At 27.2% G+C, this 22,777-nt stretch overlaps 10 protein-coding genes across 10 annotated transcripts, besides 10 other annotated features; 4 read left to right on the forward strand and 6 right to left on the reverse strand.

The window, feature by feature from the left end:
- Positions 1–346: 346 nt before the first annotated feature.
- Positions 347–1,759, reverse strand: CMU_006330 (uncharacterized protein; the record flags this gene model as incomplete). The annotated part of the gene is made up of 1 exon (XM_002142023.1): positions 347–1,759. The coding sequence occupies one exon, from the start codon at positions 1,757–1,759 to the stop codon at positions 347–349; it is 1,413 nt and encodes a 470-aa protein (XP_002142059.1).
- Positions 991–1,055: a sequence feature (AT_rich).
- Positions 1,760–1,942: 183 nt separating the features above from the next.
- On the reverse strand, positions 1,943–2,591 carry CMU_006340 (prefoldin subunit 4, putative; the record flags this gene model as incomplete). Its single annotated transcript, XM_002142024.1, has 3 exons — positions 1,943–2,135; positions 2,340–2,407; positions 2,469–2,591. 3 exons carry the CDS (start codon positions 2,589–2,591, stop codon positions 1,943–1,945), a joined length of 384 nt encoding a protein of 127 aa, XP_002142060.1.
- A 157-nt stretch (positions 2,592–2,748) lies between these two features.
- CMU_006350 (peptidyl-prolyl cis-trans isomerase, cyclophilin-type family protein) lies at positions 2,749–4,956 on the forward strand (the record flags this gene model as incomplete). Its single annotated transcript, XM_002142025.1, has 1 exon — positions 2,749–4,956. The coding sequence occupies one exon, from the start codon at positions 2,749–2,751 to the stop codon at positions 4,954–4,956; it is 2,208 nt and encodes a 735-aa protein (XP_002142061.1).
- A 31-nt stretch (positions 4,957–4,987) lies between these two features.
- On the reverse strand, positions 4,988–5,394 carry CMU_006360 (DNA-directed RNA polymerase III subunit RPC10, putative; the record flags this gene model as incomplete). Its single annotated transcript, XM_002142026.1, has 2 exons — positions 4,988–5,112; positions 5,199–5,394. 2 exons carry the CDS (start codon positions 5,392–5,394, stop codon positions 4,988–4,990), a joined length of 321 nt encoding a protein of 106 aa, XP_002142062.1.
- Positions 5,395–5,603: 209 nt separating this feature from the next.
- CMU_006370 (uncharacterized protein) lies at positions 5,604–7,085 on the forward strand (the record flags this gene model as incomplete). The annotated part of the gene is made up of 1 exon (XM_002142027.1): positions 5,604–7,085. The coding sequence occupies one exon, from the start codon at positions 5,604–5,606 to the stop codon at positions 7,083–7,085; it is 1,482 nt and encodes a 493-aa protein (XP_002142063.1).
- Positions 7,086–7,107: 22 nt separating this feature from the next.
- Positions 7,108–7,143: a sequence feature (AT_rich).
- A 64-nt stretch (positions 7,144–7,207) lies between these two features.
- Positions 7,208–7,762, reverse strand: CMU_006380 (uncharacterized protein; the record flags this gene model as incomplete). Its single annotated transcript, XM_002142028.1, has 1 exon — positions 7,208–7,762. The coding sequence occupies one exon, from the start codon at positions 7,760–7,762 to the stop codon at positions 7,208–7,210; it is 555 nt and encodes a 184-aa protein (XP_002142064.1).
- Positions 7,763–8,349: 587 nt separating this feature from the next.
- CMU_006390 (lactate/malate dehydrogenase, alpha/beta C-terminal domain-containing protein) lies at positions 8,350–9,315 on the forward strand (the record flags this gene model as incomplete). The annotated part of the gene is made up of 1 exon (XM_002142029.1): positions 8,350–9,315. The coding sequence occupies one exon, from the start codon at positions 8,350–8,352 to the stop codon at positions 9,313–9,315; it is 966 nt and encodes a 321-aa protein (XP_002142065.1).
- Positions 9,316–9,428: 113 nt separating this feature from the next.
- Positions 9,429–9,510: a sequence feature (AT_rich).
- A 110-nt stretch (positions 9,511–9,620) lies between these two features.
- On the forward strand, positions 9,621–10,580 carry CMU_006400 (lactate/malate dehydrogenase, NAD binding domain-containing protein; the record flags this gene model as incomplete). The annotated part of the gene is made up of 1 exon (XM_002142030.1): positions 9,621–10,580. One exon carries the CDS (start codon positions 9,621–9,623, stop codon positions 10,578–10,580), a length of 960 nt encoding a protein of 319 aa, XP_002142066.1.
- Positions 10,581–11,053: 473 nt separating this feature from the next.
- Positions 11,054–11,091: a sequence feature (AT_rich).
- Positions 11,092–11,168: 77 nt separating this feature from the next.
- Positions 11,169–11,191: a sequence feature (AT_rich).
- A 285-nt stretch (positions 11,192–11,476) lies between these two features.
- Positions 11,477–11,549: a sequence feature (AT_rich).
- A 371-nt stretch (positions 11,550–11,920) lies between these two features.
- Positions 11,921–11,944: a sequence feature (AT_rich).
- A 1,634-nt stretch (positions 11,945–13,578) lies between these two features.
- Positions 13,579–13,629: a sequence feature (AT_rich).
- A 628-nt stretch (positions 13,630–14,257) lies between these two features.
- Positions 14,258–20,480, reverse strand: CMU_006410 (E1-E2 ATPase family protein; the record flags this gene model as incomplete). The annotated part of the gene is made up of 3 exons (XM_002142031.1): positions 14,258–14,839; positions 14,955–15,143; positions 16,905–20,480. The coding sequence occupies 3 exons, from the start codon at positions 20,478–20,480 to the stop codon at positions 14,258–14,260; spliced, it is 4,347 nt and encodes a 1,448-aa protein (XP_002142067.1).
- Positions 16,224–16,271: a sequence feature (AT_rich).
- Positions 19,422–19,449: a sequence feature (AT_rich).
- A 1,310-nt stretch (positions 20,481–21,790) lies between the features above and the next one.
- On the reverse strand, positions 21,791–22,771 carry CMU_006420 (calcium-transporting ATPase, putative; the record flags this gene model as incomplete). The annotated part of the gene is made up of 1 exon (XM_002142032.1): positions 21,791–22,771. The coding sequence occupies one exon, from the start codon at positions 22,769–22,771 to the stop codon at positions 21,791–21,793; it is 981 nt and encodes a 326-aa protein (XP_002142068.1).
- Positions 22,772–22,777: the final 6 nt, after the last annotated feature.

Raw genomic sequence — 22,777 nt, forward strand, 5'->3', positions numbered from 1 at the left:
TTAATTATGAAACAAGTAATAGCAGATAGAGGTATTATCTGAGACAGAAGTCTATTAATGTAAAAGTAATATGCATTACAATCTAATAATAACTAGCTCAGTATTTAGATCTTCATTCAGATGTTTTCAAACTATTATAGTACTCGAAATTTCTGCATATTCTCGAAGAGAATAAAAAATCTTCAACTTTTAATATTAAATACTAGGAACGGTATTTCTAATTCATAGGATAATTAATACATCTTTGTGCATTGTTTTGCAAGCAATTTTTAAGAAATTTGTAAATATTTCAAAGTATATTTTTATTATTAAGGATATCTATTATTAATAAACCAGTAATTTCCAATTATTCATGTTTGATTTTTAAGACTTTGTTTTTTGATATTTCTAATTGTTTCCTATAAGCTAGATGTATCCATTCTCTAGTTAATAAAAGTAAGGATCCTTGTATAATTATACATATAGAGTACATGTAATTTGCATTTGCTCGATTTTCTACTAACCAGATATGTCTGATATTTGATATTAAAGATAAACCAACTATATTTAAAGATAATAAACCAGTTATAAAGCGAGAATAATGTGTTTCCTTATGACTTGAAAAATCAAATAATATTAAGTATAGACACAGAGTATAATTTATTAATGTTGGATGATTTTGAAAAAATAAAACCATTACTATTGTAGTTTCCATTATCTTGGTTGGTGTATTTCTAAATGCAAAAATTAGCGGAAAAATAATAAGTAATGAATAGACCCCAAATAACATTTGAAAGAGGAGTTTAAAACGGGAAAATATTACTGTCATTATATACCAATATATACTTAGGGAGGGAGTAAGAGTATCATGATTATTGAAAGTAATTATATGCCAAAAAAATCTATTGATATAATCTTCAATACTCATACTATCAATAATAAGTAGTGATAAAGTATGAAATATACATAGAGATATAGAAAATAACATGATAAATGTAAAGACACGACTCCATATTATACTATAAATATTATTCATTGATTTAAATATTTTAGGAATTATATTAATTATTAAATATGAAACTTTATTCTTTTTAGATTTTACATCAAGATATTCTGTAGAAAAATTGGAGTCATTTTGACTTATGTTATCAGATATACTATAACAATAAATCAAAGGTGCTAATAGGCATATAAAATTTATTGATGAAAAATATATCAGTATACTATAAGTAATTGGTAAAAAAAATCTTTTATTTCCACAATATTTCTTGTTTGAAAACCATAACAATAATACCAATAGAAGCTGGTTAATAATAGGTCCAAAAGATAACGAAATATTAGTGTAAATCCCAATAGGATTGAATAAATATCCTACAAATAATATAAAAGATATATATGAACGAACTGAATCAGATTTTGAAGTTGAAAATTCTTCATTAATATCCAAATTTTCATGGTAGTCTAATATTAACAGAGCTGTAGCTAGATCTAGTAATGTAAGGACTAAAAATAAACCTAGTTCTTTAGACTTAGTATAAGGGCACCAATCATTAAATAAAGCCAAAAATAATACTGGAAATCGGATATTATATGATACATAAGGGCTTATACCACTTTTAATTAATGTACAAGAGTCTTTGATATCTCTAAACGTGTATCCAGGTATCACGTTTAAAGGATCTGTATATATATTGGGATCACTTGCATAGTATTGAAGAGTTAATATGCGAATTATTACAAGTAATATGACTACTATCCACTTCTTGTTTATTGCTAACATGCAGTAATTCTGTTAACATTGAATCTCCTAAATATTGTAGGTAAAGTTATGCAGTACTACCGCTAAAATATTAATTCTTACCCCTAAAATTATTGTGAGTGAAATATTTTAAGTGTAATAGGTAACATTAGTCATTTTAAGATACCTCAATTATTTTAGACAATAAGTTAAATACTACACACTTTACTCATCTAAATTAATATTTGAGCCAAACTTAGCATATAGATCTGTTTTAAGTCGAGACATTTCTGTCTCAATATTAGAAAGCTTATCTGATAACTCCATAACTTTTGATATTGTTTCATCTTTGTATTCCTCAATTACTTTCATTACCTCATCTTCGGTAGCTAAAAAGAAAGATTCACCTATTTTTAACCTATAAAGAAGTAGTTAAATATTAGTGAAATTAATGTATATAATGTGAGAGACTTTCAATATCACTGAAACCAGTGAAAAGTACGTCAAAAATCTTTATATTTCAGATCCCTATATATTTCTTATTTTTTAACTTTAATTAATTAGATATAAGTCTTTATTGACAATATTATATTTTATGGATTTCATAATAGTGTAAACTTACAATAATTTATCAGAATCCATAGATAATGTGACCTCTTCTGTAGCATCCTGATATGTCTGTAACTTCTCCTACAAAATACATAAGATATTACTAATTTATGTAAGAATATTATTACCATACTAAACTTACTTTTAAATTATTATATTTTGTAGTTAGGGCCGTTTTATAATATAACAAAGAACTGAATTTATTTATCTGTTTTTGATCCTCATAATTAATTTCAATGCCAGTTCCAATTTCATTAGACCCCATTTATAATATTTCTAATATTAGATGTAGCTTTAATCACTTTTATAAAGTGTTTAAATACTTTAGAAATCTTTATATTGGAAGTATAAACATAGCTTCCAATATACTAACCCGCTAAATAAATGACTTCTAGTCCTACTCGGTTAGCATATACCTAAATATGACAGACTCAAGCAAACAAGAAGGTGATTTAGATGAAAGCAATGATCTTAGTCTTATGACAATATCTGAAGGAGCTCAAAAATTAATGGGAGACTCAAAGTATACTAAAAAACGTGATGCTATACCCGTGGAATTAGAAGACACTTCTTTTAACAAGACTGTAAGAAGAGATATTGATGAATTGAATTCAGATACCTCAGATGATGATTTTGGTCCTCTTCCACTTTTATATGCAACTAAGATTAATACCGAAGATGATAGCTCTGAAGCTGGACCTGGCACAATATCGAAGGCTAATTCACAACTAAATAATGAAGGTAAAACTAAAGATTCTAATTATATATATCCTATAAGCCTTCCATGTGGAGAATTATATGAGTATAGTTGTATGCATAGGAGTCAAATAAGTCATATTGTATGCAGTTCCAAAACTGGATTTGTAGTTACTGCAAGTATAGATGGTATAATAAAGTTTTGGAAAAATATTAACTTGAAGAAAAAACCAGATAATTGTAAGGACGATCGATTAGAATTTGTAAAATTATTTAAAGCTCATAAAGATATTATATCTGATTTATCAATATCTATCTGTGGAAATTTTTTAGTTAGTGTATCATGTAAAGAAACGAGTTACAATCTATTCAATGTTACAAGCTTTGATATGATATCTTCTATAAAGTTACCATTTAAACCTGGAAAATGTAGATTTATATTGGATAGCAGTAGAAATGCTTCAAATTATATTATATCTCCTCCAATAGCTATTTCTGATAGTGAAACACCAAGAGTATATATAATTCCTCCAAATGGTAACTGTATCCAATCTTTAGAAAAATTATCATTTTATAATTATCATAAAGCTATTATTAACTGCCTTTGCTATTGCCCATTTACAAATATTGTGATTTCTGGTGATATTAGTGGTGGTTTAGAAGTTTGGGATCCACAAACTTTGTCTTTACCTAAGAAAATGACAACTAAGGACTTTAAACTATCTTACAAAAACATAATTAAATATGAATATAAATCAGAAACTGATTTATTTGAATTGCAAAAAGCCAAAATATATCCTATATGTATTAATTGTTCTCCAAATGAAGAGACTTTTGCTTTGTTATGTTCTGATTCTTCTGTTAGAATATATCGTACAAGTACTGCTAAATGTATTAAAATATATGATGAAAGTATATCTATGTATAAATTGTCTCAAAATGATCCTAAAAATGAAATTCTACGAATAGATCCGTTAGAATTTGGTATACGAAGAAAAATAGAGCTTGAGTTGAATAAAAAGGATTCCTCTTTTTTTAATTTCCAAACCTTATATTTTGACGAAACGTCAAAATATATTCTTTATCCTTCAATTATTGGCATTAATATTGTAGATTTGACTAACAATAAAAAAGTAGTGATCTTGGGGAAACTAGAAAATGGCAAACGATTTTTGTCGTTTACATTACTACAACATTATCATGCTAACATAAGGAAAATAACTCTCAACACAGAAAAATATGATTTGGTGTCATCTGTGTTTAATCCAATAGTAATAGCTTCTGCTTATAAATCTAATCGCCTTTATGTATTTTCAAGAAAGCTACCAATATTAGAAAGTGGCCATTTTGACTTCAATAGAGATCTGTACAATGATAAGCCTACCAAAGATGAAATAGAGAAACTTAATAAACTTGAGTCATCAAGAATACCTAGGGAATTAAATAAAAATAAGAAGATAGCTAAAATTGTCATATTACACTCAAGCAAAGGGGATATTACCATTGAACTTTTTAGTGAACACTATTCTCCTAAAGCTGGTGAAAATTTTAGTACCCACTGTTTAAATGGATATTATAACAATTGTATATTTCATAGAGTTATAAGAAATTTTATGATTCAAACTGGAGACCCACACGGGGATGGAACAGGAGGGAAATCTATTTGGGGTGGCTTATTTGAAGATGAAACTAACAATAGTCTAATGCATGATAAACCTTTTATTGTTAGTATGGCTAATTCAGGTCCAAATACAAATGGTAGTCAATTCTTTATAACTACTGTACCTTGTCCTTGGTTAGATGGGAAACACACTATATTTGGTAAAGTTATTAATGGTTTTGATATTGTTAAAAGTATTGAGAACTCAAAAACTGATAAGAATGATAGACCTATAGAAGACATATATATCATTTCTACGAGTGTTATTTTCTAGTTATTACTAAAGTTATATTTAATATTAACAATCAATTTTCCTTCCATTTATGTTCACATTTCACACATGTATAGAAACTTGTCATAGGTTCATCAGCAGATCGTATTTGTAATTGGAAGAAATATGCCTCTGTATTTGAACACTTAGGACATACAGCTGAAAAAAAATAAAAAGTAATATTTTGTATTTATTCATAAAGGTTACTATAATGAAATATATACTAGCATGTAATTTGAACATACCCATAACTTTTGCACTAGCTATCTCATTCATATCTCCTTGTGCTTCTTCTGGTTTTTTAGGCGTTAATTCAGTCACTTTTACAATTTGTTTATTTAATTTCTGTATGAATGGACATGTCTGGCAAAAAAGTGCAGTTCTTTCATCTATTTCACGAATTAACAGTATATTATGGCAGTGAGGACAAAATTGGACCATTTCTGAACAAATTTTACCTCCTACTAAACTTTATAATCTCTAAGTTTAGTATGAGACGAAATATTTAGGGTTTATTATTGCAAAAATAGCTTCAGTACAGTTTATTATAATTTATTAAAGATTTCTTGTCAAACGTGGCACTTTTGTATAAGGCGCCAATATGCTACTTTACTACATCTGACTTTCTAACTTAGTTTTACTTTTAGCTTATGCACTACACGAAGGAAAAAGAAACTGACCCTGAAATAAGGAGACGAGAGTTAGTAGAGGGCCATGTTACTGCTATAGAAAAAGCAAATAAACTATCTTTGACATTTCAAAATTATCTTATAAATATATTACCAGACGAAATAACTAGTGATGTTATTCAAAATATTAGGATTTTCTTAAGGCCTGATGATTTAGAAGAAGTATCTGTGGAGAGAAGTAGTCTAGGTATATGTGGCTCTATTTTTTGCAATAAAAAGATATCTTTGAAGACTCACAATTTTAATTGTAACTGGAAACTCGACTCCAAACATGGAAATATAATAAAAACGTCGACTTTGACTATGTATTGCTCTACAATATGTTATTATCAAATATTAAACTTTAATCTAAAACTTTCAGACATATCTCCACATTTAAGATTTGATACTCTTAAGAAAATAGAAGAGTGGCTAGATCAAAAAGATTCTAACAATATTAATGTACATAATAAGAGTTATAATCATACAGAAACTATACAAAATATAAAAGAAAAGATTATAAGTAGTAAACAACAAGAGGAATCTAATATTAAACAGATTTCAATTAATGACGTAACTAAAGAGCAAGAGAATGAACACAAGGATATAGACAAAACCAAACAACTTGCTCATATATTAAAACAAGTAACTACCTCAAGAAAATATTATAAATGTGATGATGAGGATACTGAAAAAAATTTGAAGGTCTATGAATATCCTACAGAAGATATATATACTTTAAATAGTGATTTAAACAATGATTATTCCTCAAAGAATAATGAATATGATACAATATCTACAATTGAAATATTGGAAACAAATATGAAATTTCAAGATGAAGAAGATAATTATAATAGGTCCTATACTTTTGAAAATATGAACGAAATTTTATTATTTGAACAAAACACTATAAATTTGACCAAATTATCATCCAAATATTATTCATCCTTATCATCTCAAGCTATTGTTATTGATTTATTAACTTCACTTGTATCAAAAAAAACTTATGAAGTACTTTATTCGGTGCAAATAAGGGAATCCCTGAAATTTGAATATATAAAGAAATCACAAGAAAATAACAATGATGACTCTACATTGTGGGACATTCAAGAATTAAAAAGAAAGGAAATTCTGCAAAATCTGATTATCAACTATATTAAGAGTTTTAATTGGAATGATCTATCTGTAATACGTCCCCTATTTTTACTTATGAATACATTTAATTATTCACTTCGTGTTCCAAATCTAAATCAGAATACAGCTTATCTTTTAATTGCTATACTTTACAAAGTATTATTAGATAAAAAGATAAATAAAGGCCAATTATTTTGGGAGTATATAAATATATTGGATAAAGAAATTATATGTAAGTTGGAGTATTGGATTAGAACTCATCTAAATTGCTATGATTCCTCAGTAATTCAGAATATTGTGAATCTATTTATTCATCAAGATTTAAGTTAACTCTAAATACAAATTTGTAATGTATATTATATTAAAATAATTTTAAATTATTATTTAAGTCTCTTATATAAATAACTGTCTAAATTTACAAAAATAAAAAAAAATCTAATGTAATCTAAACATTATAAACCACATCCACGGCCACAGCAAGGAGTTTTAGATCTATAATAATTTGAATCAGTAATTATTCGATTTCTAGGTGTAGATTCCCTTCTTGATTGGAATAATGAGGAGAACCAGTTAAAGTTAAATATTCTCCTCATACTCAAACGAGTAGACCTTCTTTCCTCAACTGCAAGAGATACACTTCGTGTATTACTTTCTTGATACTTTAATGCTCTCTCAGCTCTAATTGAAGCTAACTCTTTCTCAAGTTGATCACTTTTACTTAATGTATCACCCTTATTTCTTCTACTCTTGACTTTCATATTCATATCCTGTTGAACAACCGTAAGACATCTCTTAACTCTACTCAAGTCTAAATTCCGACGAGATAAATATAGGGTATTTGTTTTATTTCCATTATTAGAAGTAAAACCAGCATTGTAGAGATAATTTTTAAATTGTTCAGTGCTAGATTCATCTAAATCCTCTGGAATATCTACAGTCACATCGTCCGTACTGTTATTATTTATAATAGCCTGCAAAATATCGCAAACACGAGCTAAAACATCCATTTTAACTTTTTGTCTTTTTAAGGAAAACAAAATAGACTAAAACTTTACACGCTCTCAACCCAGCCCCTACTCATGCGGCGAATCCCTAATATCTACTAAGAGGGTCTACTTTAGTCAAGAATAAGATAAAATGAAATTATTTTAAAAAAACTCTCCTAAAAGCCATATATATATGTTTAGTTACTACATACAATTTAGATCAACAAAACCTATCTTAACTAATTATTAGATCCTGTATATTTGAAATTAGTTAAGGGTATAATAGAAGGTTTAAAAAACAAAATTATATGCACACTTAATAGGAGGATTTACCTCATTCTAATATATCTATCATCTAAATTTTATTTATGTAGTTTATTCATAATATTAAAATCTTCCCTAAACCTTACAAAGTACAACTTCAAAGGCCCAACGAGACATGGATATTTACCGCCATGTACCTTTAGAGGGGCAGCTAAGAGAGGTGAGAAAACTCCATAATGGATTTCATATAGGCTATCAAATAGAAAGTAGAACTCTTTTCAATACTCCTTTAAAAATATCTCTCTTAATTTAAAGATCTCTCAAGTATTTATTCTATTTTAAATATGACCCAAAGAAGAAGGATTGCAGTTATTGGGTCTGGTCAGATAGGTGCAAATGTAGCTTACATTGCAATAAAGGATAATATTGCTGATGTCGTCTTATTTGACATAATAGAAGGGATTCCCCAAGGTAAAGCTTTAGATATTACTCATAGTGCAACTATCTTTGGATCTAGTTCAAAAGTAATTGGGACAAATAATTATGCTGATATTGAGGGCTGTGATGTTGTAGTTATTACGGCATCAGTTTCAGGTCGTCCTAAAGATGATAGATCTGAATTAATGTTTAATAATGCTCGCATACTTGATTCTGTTGCTGAAGGTGTCAAAACTTATTGTCCAAATGCATTTGTAATTTGTATAACTAATCCATTGGATGTAATGGTGGCCTATTTTCAAAAAGCTTCTGGTCTTCCACAAAATAGAGTGTGTGGAATGGCTGGTGTATTGGACACATCTCGCTTCAGAACTTTAATAGCTGAGTACTTTGGTGTAAATACATCTGATGTTAGTGCAAATGTTATTGGTGGTCATGGTGATACGATGGTACCTGTAATAAGTTCTATTTCAGTCGGTGGTGTACCAATTTCTTCCTTCATAAAACAGGGATTAATAGGTCAACCTCAGCTTGATGAGATTGTCAAAAAAACTAGAATTGCTTGGAAGGAGATTGCAGATCTATTAAGAAATGCTACAGCATTTTTTGCTCCTGCAGCTGCTGCAGTATCTATGGCAAGAGCCTATCTTAATGATGAGAAATCAATAATTCCTTGCTCTGCTTACTGCGAAGACAGTTATGGTGTAAAGGGAATTTACATGGGTGTTCCAACAGTCATTGGAAGAAATGGAATAGAGAGGATTATCGAGCTAGATTTAACACCAATTGAAAGGAAATGGTTAGTAGAATCTATTTCTTCAGTAAGCAACCTGTGTGACGTCTTGGAAAAGAGGTCTGCTATGGGCGCGTAATCCTAGATTTTTTAGTTACATTCTAGAGAACATTTACATGTTTAGACATTTAATTAATTTTTTGAACTATTCTATGTAACTTGCCTTTTTATTATATAGATATACACAATAACTTTTTTAAAAAAATATTGAAGTTATAATTTAATCTTTATTTAAATAGAAGATTGTTAACTATTTTATATTTGAATTATTTATCCTGTATCTACTAGAACTCCCCCATATCCCGTATCACCCGCCCTTAAGGTGCTTATATTTTTCCCTATCCACAGTTGTTAAAAAATTGGAACTGAGACAAATAATTAAAGATGACAACTAATAAAAAGAAAATATCTATAATCGGTGCAGGTCAAATAGGTTCAACTATTGCACTTTTATTAGGTCAAAAGAATCTTGGTGATATATTTCTCTTTGACATAATAGAAGGGATGCCTCAAGGTAAAGCATTGGACTTAATTCATTGCATGAGTGTAATTAATTCCCCTACATATATAACTGGTACTAATGAATATTCTGACTTACAAGATTCTGATGTGGTTATTATAACTGCAGGAGTTCCTAGAAAACCGAACATGACTCGCTCTGATTTATTATCTATCAACGCAAAGATCATTAGTTCCGTTGCTGAAAATATCAAGGAATTTTGCCCAAATTCATTTGTAATATGTATTACAAATCCTTTAGATGCAATGGTTTATTATTTTAAAGAAAAGAGTGGCTTTGCATCTAATATGGTATGTGGAATGGCTGGTGTACTGGACTCATCTAGATTTAAATGTCATTTGAGCCAAAAACTTGGCGTTAGACCTAATGATATATCAGCTATAGTTATTGGTGGTCATGGAGATCGAATGATTCCTATGAGAAGTTCTATTACAGTAGGAGGTCTTGCACTATCTAATTTTATTAGAGATGGTCAGATAACTAATGATGAATTGGACGCTATTATTAAACGTACAGCTTTTGCAGGAGGTGAAATCTTAGATCTATTGAAAACTAGTTCAGCCTTTTTTGCTCCAGCAGCTTCAGCTGTTGCGATGGTAGAAGCTTATATAAAAGATAGCAAAGCCTTATTAGTTTGTTCTGCTGAACCAAATGGTGAATATGGAGTAAAAGGTTTATTTGTTGGTGTTCCTGTTATTATTGGATCTAGGGGTGTGGAGAAAGTTGTGGAAGTTGAGATGTCTGGTTCAGAAGAACAATTATTTAAAGATTCCATTGAATCTATAAAGGAACTATTAGAAACTATGAAATCCCTAAATTTATAACTTTACATATGCTTTAGTATAAATTTTCTAATAAGCTATTGGAGACCTTCAATATATTCTATTTTAACTCCTGAATATAACTTATTTAGTTAGTAGTCTAATATCCTTATGTAATCAGCTATTAAAAAAGCTAGTGAAACTAATTAAATTTTTTTAGATATAAAGTAATTTTATGAGTTAGAAGGTCAAACTAGTTTAAAAATCTTCATATCTAATTAATATGTAGAATTGTAGATCACATTACAAGTTCACTATTTAGTAACCATTATTTAATTTTACATATGATCTAATATAATTATTTATCTGGAACTCAATTATAACGTAAAGATTCAATTGAAGATCTAATATTTCGTAATATCATAGTCTCATCTTTATATTTTTATAAGTTATTGTATTGAGGAGTATATTTATTCAAGAACAAGTTAAGATATTTATTACCACTAGATTATATTTAGTGGCAAATACAGTAAAACAATTAAAATTTTTTTCAAATATAACTTTATTTAATTTAGCGATATTGGATTATATATATAAAAGTAGTGATTTGAATATTTGGCTGGTAAATAGTTCCAAATATTTTCGAACATGTTTATTTTAATATAATATTAATACTCCAAAGTGTAATTTATATTTTGTCCAAATTAATATTGTTAAAGTTATCACAATTTAAAAATGGTTAATATTAAGATTAAGATCCATAATAATTGTCCACTTCTTAATTATATACAAATTGCGTTACTATTTCTTCAGAAATAAATACACTCGAATATTTTTTAGTACCTAAGATCAAAAATTTATTAGTTAAGAATATAAGTATGAATACTTTAAAGAAGTGTATTTTAATCAGACTTAAAAAAGTACAAACATTGCTCAAAAAAATCACATGAAAATTCCAGTAAATTTATTTTATATTCTATAGTCAATAATATCTTTAATATTTATATCATTAAATGTAATTTTACTAATATTGTAATACAACTAAGACTAAGACTTATAAAACAAATGATATTATTTGTAAAACATATAAACACTTATATTAATTCTGGTTCAATAAAAAACAAATTATTTTCATTTATTGATATCTATTTATGTGAAATGTAGAAATTCTGCGATTAAATTAAATTTAATACAATATGAGGAGGTATAAAGTAAATTTTAGAAGGTAGTAAATTATAGATAAGATTCCCAATCTGTATAGTTTATATTACTAATCTCTTTTTAAAGAAAGAAAAATGGTTACAAAGGAACATGATATTTAAGTAAATCAACCTTTTAGTATGGTTACATATGACTAAACTACTAACATTATATTTATGATTATTACGAGTTCTACATAAATCTTTAAATTATAAAATAATTAAAAAGTACTAAAATATTTCAGTTCTTAATATCAATTAATAGGTTTTCAAACTTTTATAATTATTTGTACATAAGGTCAGATTTCAATTTATTTTAAGATGCATGCAAACTTTAAAATAGATTATCCACTATATATACCAAATTATCTCAAAATCCCCAAAATTTATAACTTTATAATATAAAGTTGACTCTAATATAGTAACAAATATCTTTTCCTATTTAATAAATTAGTTTGATATATTATATATAGACTTCTAATTACATGATAGTTTTGCAAGTAATTCTTGATACAAAATATTGAGTATAAATTCAATTACAATTCATTTATACAAGGTAAAACCTATTATATAAGTTTTATACTAATTTAAAATGACTAGATTATCTTCTCTAGCCTAGTCTTATATCCCCTAGAGTTAAAGTAATAAGTTAATCCCATAAGAAAAGCAGTAACGGTAACCCAAAGTATGAATTCAAACTTCCATGATAAGGGAAATAAATTATATCCTGTTAGTGTATCAAATTTAAAAAAAGTTTCATTATATATATTACTAAATGAAAGATTATTAAGTATTTCATTGGTATAATTAACCTTAAACCAACAATTTATAGAATTTGCAGGAGGAAAAGTAAATCAAAGAAGCCCTAATTAAGCTATTGAGCAGTTGAATAAAAGACTTTTATTTTTATAAAATAGTTCTTTATGTTCTCCAAAGTCAAATACAAAAGATATATGAGAATGTAGAAGATACAACTATAACCATAGCATAGCTGGCTCAAATACATCTTGTATTAGTAATATCATATACAGAAATACCTAGATTTCTAGTATAACTTGATGTGAACCATGATTTACTAGAAGTTCTAAGCAAGATTAAACAATAAAAGATTATAAAAATGGAAAATATACTTCCTACTTTATATTAGGGAATTCAATGAAATAAAAGATATCTCAAGTTTATATGCTAATTTATTTTTAGTTTTGCAATATGTAAGACTCCATATACTGGGTAAATTTACAATTAAATTATAGTAAATGTATCCTATAATTGGGATATTAGCCTGAGCAAAGTATAAAAGAATATTTTTACAAGACATTACAGGGATACCACTGAGTAATATATATAATGAATAAGAAGTTATTTCACAGTTGTGATTTTCTATAATTAAACTAAGTATATCCAAGATTATTGGAAGTGATTGCAAATATTAAATAAAAATTGTAGAATGATCTGTTAAAGTTATTCTTAAATGAGATATGCATATAGCTACAGAATCATTTGAATCATCTCCAATCATACTTGTAATCTCTCCATATTTTATAAAATCTGAAACAACTTTGATTTCTATTCAGGACTTGATATCACAATAATCATAATTCTCAAATAAATTAAATCCTTCAGAGTAACAATCTTAAGTAAACTTTGCTCTCTATTATATCATCCTGGACTTCAAAAATTACTATATCTTTCATTGTATTGTATCAGCTGTAAGCTTGAACAAATACTTTAGTAGATTCTCTACAATTTCATTGTATAGGACAATTTCTATCTTCTTACTACGTAATGTAAGATTATCATCAATAAGTTTACTACTTAATATTTTACAATCTTCATTTTCTGCAGGAGCTATATGACAATTGTTAATTAAATTATCTTTAATTTTATTACAATTTAATAAATCAAATTTTTTTGCCACAATCAAAATAAATTCTAAATTATCACCAGTTAGAGTAACACAAAGAATATTTAAATCTTATATGTCTAATTGTATCAGTAGCTTTTTTGGGTACAGAATTTATAAATGATAAAATTCCCAAAGGAATCAATAGAAACCTCAAATAATGACTTGTATATTTTTCAAATTATGGAAAGCTAGAGTTTTAAAATCAGATAATATAACTAGAGGATCAGATATAATCAACATGGCTTCAAGTGCTCCTTTATTAAATAAGATTATTTGACCAATTCGTTTATATTTCACTATTACATTTATAAGATATTTAAAGTGATCAAAACCAAAATTCCTAATGATCTCAAAACCCTCATTACAGTTTAAAATATCAGTATTAATATTTAATTCTTTAGGAATTACAAAACGTCTAAATTTATTATTAGCTTTTATTATATGTATCCTATAATTAGTATAACCAAACAATAATCTCAATAGCACCTCCATGGAATAATTCATCACCAATTGATTTTGGATATGATGAATAGCATCTACATAAAGCAGAAAACAGTAAATTAATTTCAAATGAGCATTCCACTTCAAAAAATATTTATTAAATGGATGAAATTAATTTTAGATAATATTCTAGTTTAGTCAGTGCCTCTTTTCAAAAAAAAAAGTATTGTTATATGATTAGCAAATGGTATACGTTGAGGTATTGAAGTTAAAATATGGTGAAGCTTTTCAAGACGTTTAGATGAAGAATTTAATGATTTTGTTACACAAGCCGGAGCCCAAATTGGTAATAATTGCATAGAAGTTCCCATAGCAATGAAAAAACTACCTAAAGCCCAATTCATTATAATAAATTGATTTGTTATTAAAATAAAACTGATAATTAACAAAACTGTCCATAATAATGGTAAATTCCTATGGAAGTTTATTTCACTTGTATCTTCAATGAGTACACTATTGATTATCTCAAATCTATAAGTGAAAGCTCCAGTATTTAATGCAACACCTTCAGCCATTTCTTTTTGTTTAAATAATTCACCCTGATCATAAAATTTGATAACTTTAGTCCTAGTAAGTAAAATAGAATCTCGATATATTGGATTACAAAATTCTATTTTTGTATTTATGTTATTTGAACTTAGGTTAATTGTAATTGACTTCTTAAAAACTGGGATGCTCTCCCCAGTTAAACAAGATTCATCAACCAAAAGATAACCCTTAATAAGTATTAATCACATTGAATATTATCTCTCTTAGATAATAATACTACATCCATAGGTACAATATCTTGAAAGTTTATAAGAATTTTCTTATTTAACACCCAACATTAACATTTAAGGATTGTATATTATTTATCATTTTCTTAAGTTTATTCTGGATTCTTTTCTCATCAATAATTGTTCGAATAATACTATAAAAAATTAATATAATCCAAAATACTGAAAATAGGGGGTATCCGATAAATAATAAAACAAAAATAATCATATATTGAAGTAATACTGTCATTTTAAGGGAATTACGCTTAATTTATATAAAAAAAAGTCTAATTTTAGGCGAAATTTATTTGTAACATTAAGTACTCTTGTGTATAATAATTCAGAGTTATCCAAACCTCCGTTTTTCATGATATCCAATATATCCCCTACTTTAGTTTCTTTAGACAGTTTTTGAAAAGAAAATGAGTTAGTTTTCTCTGAATATATATATTTCTTCAAACCATTTGTAAAGTAACGTAATTCAACTTCATCTATATCTACCTTAATAATAAACTATGTATAACTTTTTCTATTATTCCTTAAAATACAACTTATATATTGAGACAAATTAAAGAACCAATTTGAGATTTTTGTTAAGAATACCCTTTTTTACCAACTAAACTTCTAGATTCAAATATAGATGTTTTCTGGATCCAACCTTAAATATTGTATACATTTAGAGAGATTATAACAAATCATAAATACTATTTGAAGACTTTCAGATAGATAGTAGCAAATTAATCTCATAGAAATAGATAACAATAATGAGGTTATAAAGGACTTACCCCTCTCACCCAATATTTTATCTTTGGATTATCTACGAATGTTTGCGTTAACTGGCAACAAACATTAAAATTAGTGGCAGGATAGTTGCAATGTTCAAAAATAAGGATATAATAATAGTAGATATTTTATACTCGTAAAAATAAAACGTGATATAAGTACCTTCAAAATAAGAACTCACTTTTTCTTAAAAGCCTCTTACATTTTAGATAAAAGGTCTAATCTTTCTCAGGAGAGCACTCAAATATTTAAAATCTAAATTATATCTCTTTAAGATATTTATTCAAGATAAATCTGTATTGAATAAAGTGATTGGTTAGTTAAAGAGTCTCCTTCTCATTACACAGTAAGATAGCAGTAGACTTGTTATCTTATATTACTGGAAATTCACCTTCAAAAAAATTCAAATATATTACAAATTCTGTCATCTAATATTACCTCTAAGATATTTGAAATCATATTAATTGTTTAAAGTAGTTTTATTCATGCTTTTGAAATTTTGAAGAACCATACTCTAAAAGTATATCTGGGATCTTATTTATGAAATTAGATAATGATCAACTTAAAATAGATAAAATATCTAAAAAATATATTTTATACAAAAATATATCAAATTGACAATTTTCTAGATAAGAGAATTTAAAGAATCGTATGATTCTTCGATATATTAATTATATGGTACCAGATTTAGATGGTAGTTTTGTAGTACTTATCAAGAAGAATAACTTGAGATTTCTGAAACAAGTATTTAAAAACATAGAATATTAACATTCTAATTAGTTCCTAATAATCAGATATACTATCAATGATATAATATCAAAGTATAGTACTCAATTTCTAATATATAGAGTCTTTTTTCAATTTAGGTAAGGAATCTAAGGGTAAATATCACAAGAACTGTAAAAGATTTAAACAAATTCTAACCCTGAAGTTAAAATCTCAATAATATTTAACGAATTGAAGCAAAGTTAGACTTTTCTAGATTATGTGGGACATTGAGTATAGTTAATGTTTCAAATCAATTAAAATAAGAAGCTAGTGACACTATATATCATTTAGACATACAAGTTTGCAGATACCGACTATTTACTATTCTATAGGGAATGACCAAATTTCATCATCAAATATACAACAATTTAAAGCACAACTCTCATTTACAAATTTTTGAGTACAAATTCAATTCAGGTTTAATTTAGGAAGGCAAAATTTAATGTAAGTTTATTTTCATATTAAATGGCTAGACTTTCTTTTTTAGCTTAAAGCCATTTTTCCTGATGTTAAAGTAATAGTATGATAGCCCCATAATAGAAGCAGCAACAACAGTCCAAAATATGAATTCAAATTTCCATGGTAAGGGAAATACATTATGTCCCTCTGATGCATTGAATTTAGTAAATTCTATCTTATATAGATCGAAAATTGAAAAGTAGTTAGGTATTTCATTAATACAATTAACCTTGAACCAGCAAGTTATAGGATTTGGAGGTGAAAAAATCAACCAAATAAGTCCTAATTGAGCTGCCGACCAAGTAAACAAGAGAATTTTATTTTTATAAAATGGTTCTCTATGATCTCCACCAAAAGCAAATATAATAGACATATGGGAATGTAGAAAACATAGCCATAACCATGTCATAGCTGATTCAAAACCATCTTGTCTAACTTCAAGATGTGCATCAATAGTAATATTTCTATTATAACTTGATATGAACCAAGATTGGTTAGAAGCTCTAAATAATATTACACAATAAAAGATTATAACAATTAAGAATATACTTCCTACTTTATATAGAGAATTCAATGAAATAAGAGAGGTTTCAGGTTTATATGATGCCAATTTATTTTTAGTTTTACAATGTATAAGACTCCACATACTGGGTAAATTTACAATCAAATCATAATAAAAATATCCCATCATTGGTATGTTGGCCTGAGCAAAATATAAAAGGATATTTTTACAAAATACCACAGGAATACCACTGAGTAACATATATAAATATAATGAGTGGGAAGTTACTGCACAATTATGACCTTCTGCAATTAAATTAGTTATATCTGAAAGATTATTGGAAGTAATTGCAAATGGAGCAACAACAGTTGTAGAATGATTTGTTAAAGTTACTCCTACATGAGATACACGCATAGCTGCAGAATCATTTGAACCATCTCCAATCATACCTGTAATTTCTCCATATTTTGTAAAATCTGAAACAACTTTACATTTATCTTCAGGACTTGATCTCGCAATAATCGCAATTCTTGAATAAATTAAATCCTTCATAGTAACAATCTTAAGTAAACTTTGTTTGTCATCTATTATATTACCCTCGACTCCAGAAACTACTATTACATCTTCCAATGCATTATAAGCCTCAGCTGTAAGTGCCAACAAATATTTCGATGGATTCTTTACAATTTCATTGCATGAAACAATTTCCATCTGCTCATTATGTAATGTGAGAGTATCATTAATAAGTTCACCACTTACTATTATATAGTCCTGATTTTCTATAGAAATTATATGACAGTTGTCTAGATTATCTTTATTTGTATTATCTTTTAATAAACCAATTCTTCTTGCTACACTTAAGGCGGACTGTAAATTATCACCAGTCAAAACAATACAACGAATATTTGAATTTTGTATAGCTTTAACTGTATCAGCAGCTTCTGTACGTATAGTATTTATAAACGATAAAATTCCCAAAGGAGTCATAGAGACCTCAAATATTGAGCGTTGGACATCCTCCAAATTATTTAAATCCGCATAAGTGACATCACGATATGCTACTGCAATAATATAACTACCATCAGCAGAATATTTTTCAGCTATACTTTTAAAATTGGATGGTATAGCTAAAGGATCAGATACACTCAATATGGCTTCAAATGCCCCTTTAGTAAATAAGAATATTCGACCAGTTTGTCTACACTTTACTATTATACTCATAAGACGTTTAAAGTGGTCAAAACCAAAATTCCAAATAATCTCAAAACCCTCATTACAGTTTAAAATATCAGTATTAATATTTAATTCTTTAGGAATTACAAAACGTCTAAATTTATTATTAGCTTTTATTATATGTATCCTGTAATTAGTATAACCAAACATAGCAATCTCCATAGCATCTCCATGAAATAATTCCCCATCGAATGCTTTAGGATATAATGAATGGCATGTGCATAAAGCAGAAAATAATAAAGAATTAATTTCAGTTGAACATTTCATTTCAGAAGAATGTTCATTGAATGGATGAATTAATTTTAAATTATATTCTAAAGTAGTAAGAGTACCTGTCTTATCAAAGAAAAGTGTCGTTATTTGACTAGCAAATGGTATACGTTGAGGTATTGAAGTTAAAATATGGTGAAGCTTTTCAAGACGTTTAGATGAAGAATTTAATGATTTTGTTACACAAGCCGGAGCCCAAATTGGTAATAATTGCATAGAAGTTCCCATAGCAATGAAAAAACTACCTAAAGCCCAATTCATTATAATAAATTGATTTGTTATTAAAATAAAACTGATAATTAACAAAACTGTCCATAATAATGGTAAATTCCTATGGAAGTTTATTTCACTTGTATCTTCAATGAGTACACTATTGATTATCTCAGATCTATAAGTGAAAGCTCCAGTATTTAATGCAACACCTTCAGCCATTTCTTTTTGTTTACATAATTCACCCTGATCATAAAATTTGATAACTTTAGTCCCTGCAAGTAAAATAGAATCTCGATATATTGGATTACAAAATTCTATTTTTTTATTCATATTATTTAAATTAGAATTAGCTGTAATAGGTTTTTTGAGGACTGGGATGCTCTCCCCAGTTAAACTAGATTCATCAACTAATAAATAACCTTTAACAAGTACTAAATCACATTGAATATTATCTCCTTCGGATAATAATATCATATCCATAGGTACAATATCTTGAGAGTCTATAGAGACTTTCTTATTCTCTCGTTTAACATAAACATTTAGGGATTGTATATTATTTATCATTTTTTGAAGCTTTCCTTGGTTTCTCCTCTCATCAATAATTGTTTGAGTAATACTATAAATAATCAAAATACTCCAAAATAAAGAAAATGAAGTACATCCTATAAAAAATGAGGCTAAAATCATCATATATTGAAGTAATACTATCATATTAAAAATATTACGCTTAATTGATGTAATAAAGGAATCTAATTTCAAAGGGAAGTTATTTGTTCCATAAAGTGCTCTTGTGTATAATATTTTAGAGTTATCCAAACCTCCGTTTTTCATGATATCCAATATATCCTCTACTTTAGTTTCTTTAGATTGTTTTTGAGGAAAAAATGAGTTAGTTTCCTCTGAATATATATATTTCTTCAAACCATTTGTAAAGTAACGTAATCCAGCTTCATCTACATTTACTTTACTAATAAACCATGTATAATTTTTTCTATTATTCCTTAAAATACAACTTAAATATTGAGACAAATTAAAGAACCAATTTGACACTTCCCCTAGAAAATCTCTCTTTTCATCTAATAAATTTCTAAATTCACATGGAGATACTTTCTGAACCCAACCTTGAATATGGGTACATTTAGAGAAGTCACAACGAGTCATAAATGCTGTTTCAAAGCGTTCAGATAAATAATAACGTATTAACCCAATAAAGAGTGACAATAAAAATAAGGTGACAAAAGACTTGGCCTTATCTATCCAGTACTCCATATCCAGATCATATATTACATACTTGTTAATTGAAACAACAAGCATTAGGATTGGTGGTGAAATAGTTACAATGTTTAAACATAAGAATATAATATTTGTAGTCATAGACAATTTGTAACCATGAAATGTAATGTATGTGCTTTCAAAACATGAATTCCCACTTTCTTTTAAAAGTTTTCTGCATATTAGATGATAAAGGAAACTAATAAACAAGAAACAAACCACAACTGCAACTATATATAAAGAAAACTTAAAAGGAACCCAATATATTTCAGAGAAGCATTCAATCATATCTGAACTCTATTAATATCTAATTAAATACTCGAACTTGACTATTATTCGTTAAAATAATAAACGAAGACAGACTTCTATTAGGTATGAACAGTTGTGGAGTCTCTTTGTATTCATACAAGGTAGTGGCGGGAATGTTGTATTAAAGTTTATCTTTAAATAAATTTAGATATATTACAAATTTTGTCTTCTAATAATATATTTAAGATATTTGGAACCAAATTTATATATTTGGGGTGACTTCATACATATTTTAGAATTTTGAAAAGTCTCGTTTCAAAGTATATTTAGGATTTTATTTATGAGACGAGACAATAATCAACCTAAGACAGGTAGGGCATCTAAAAAATTTGTCTTATACAAGCAGATGTTAAATGATTTAATTTGTTGTATAAGGAGATTTAAAAAGAGATGAAAATTAAATTAGATGGGTAAGATCCAAAAGAATCTATATAGATCTTTAATATACTTATTAAATATACAATGTCATATTTAGATAGTAGTTTTTCGATTCTGATAAAAGAACCTAATTAGAATGACTTAGAGATCTTGAACAAAATATTTTGAACACATAGAGACATGACAACTTTAACTAGTTTTCAATAATTAGATTTATTTCTAAAGTTACTATTGTAGAGGATTGGTTGTACTGAAGTCTTCAATATTTACAATTCTTTTGATTCAAAGGTAAGAAGATTAAAAAAAGATACCCTGGAAACCAGATTGAGCTATAAGTATCCCATATCCCCGAAACTATGAAGGATCCTAATAATAATATTTAAGAAAGCTAAATAGGGTTAAGCTTTTTTAGGTTATTTACTATATGAATAATCTTTTAGATTAGGTAAAATAGAAGGTTGAAGCACTAATAGACAGCCTATATTAACATTTCATAGGGATCAGATTTTGTTTATTTGATGAATATAACTATCAAACTTTACTCTTAAGAAAACAGAATCTTAAAATATATCATTAATCTGCAAATTATTTAGTATAAATTTGACCCAAGTTCATTTTGAGAAGCTAAAACCTATTATATAGACCTTAAACTAATTTAAATAGCTACACTCTTTACTTAAGTTTAACTTTATCTCACTTTAATCAAAGTAATAGTAGGATATTATTCATAAAAAGAGCACCAACAATAATCCAAAATATGGATTCTCTTTTTGTTTAAATAATTCACCCTGATCATAAAATTTGATAACTTTAGTCCCTGCAAGTAAAATAGAATCTCGATATATTGGATTACAAAATTCTATTTTTGTATTTATGTTATTTGAACTTAGATTAATTGTAATTGACTTCTTAAAAACTGGGATGCTCTCCCCAGTTAAACTAGATTCATCAACTAATAAATAACCTTTAACAAGTACTAAATCACATTGAATATTATCTCCTTCGGATAATAATATCATATCCATAGGTACAATATCTTGAGAGTCTATAGAGACTTTCTTATTCTCTCGTTTAACATAAACATTTAGGGATTGTATATTATTTATCATTTTTTGAAGCTTTCCTTGGTTTCTCCTCTCATCAATAATTGTTTGAGTAATACTATAAATAATCAAAATACTCCAAAATAAAGAAAATGAAGTACATCCTATAAAAAATGAGGCTAAAATCATCATATATTGAAGTAATACTATCATATTAAAAATATTACGCTTAATTGATGTAATAAAGGAATCTAATTTCAAAGGGAAGTTATTTGTTCCATAAAGTGCTCTTGTGTATAATATTTTAGAGTTATCCAAACCTCCGTTTTTCATGATATCCAATATATCCTCTACTTTAGTTTCTTTAGATTGTTTTTGAGGAAAAAATGAGTTAGTTTCCTCTGAATATATATATTTCTTCAAACCATTTGTAAAGTAACGTAATCCAGCTTCATCTACATTTACTTTACTAATAAACCATGTATAATTTTTTCTATTATTCCTTAAAATACAACTTAAATATTGAGACAAATTAAAGAACCAATTTGACACTTCCCCTAGAAAATCTCTCTTTTCATCTAATAAATTTCTAAATTCACATGGAGATACTTTCTGAACCCAACCTTGAATATGGGTACATTTAGAGAAGTCACAACAAATCATACTGTC

The sequence above is a fragment of the Cryptosporidium muris genome, genomic scaffold (assembly GCF_000006515.1).
Source record: "Cryptosporidium muris RN66 scf_1106632354001 genomic scaffold, whole genome shotgun sequence".
Classification (NCBI taxonomy): Eukaryota; Apicomplexa; class Conoidasida; order Eucoccidiorida; family Cryptosporidiidae; genus Cryptosporidium; species Cryptosporidium muris.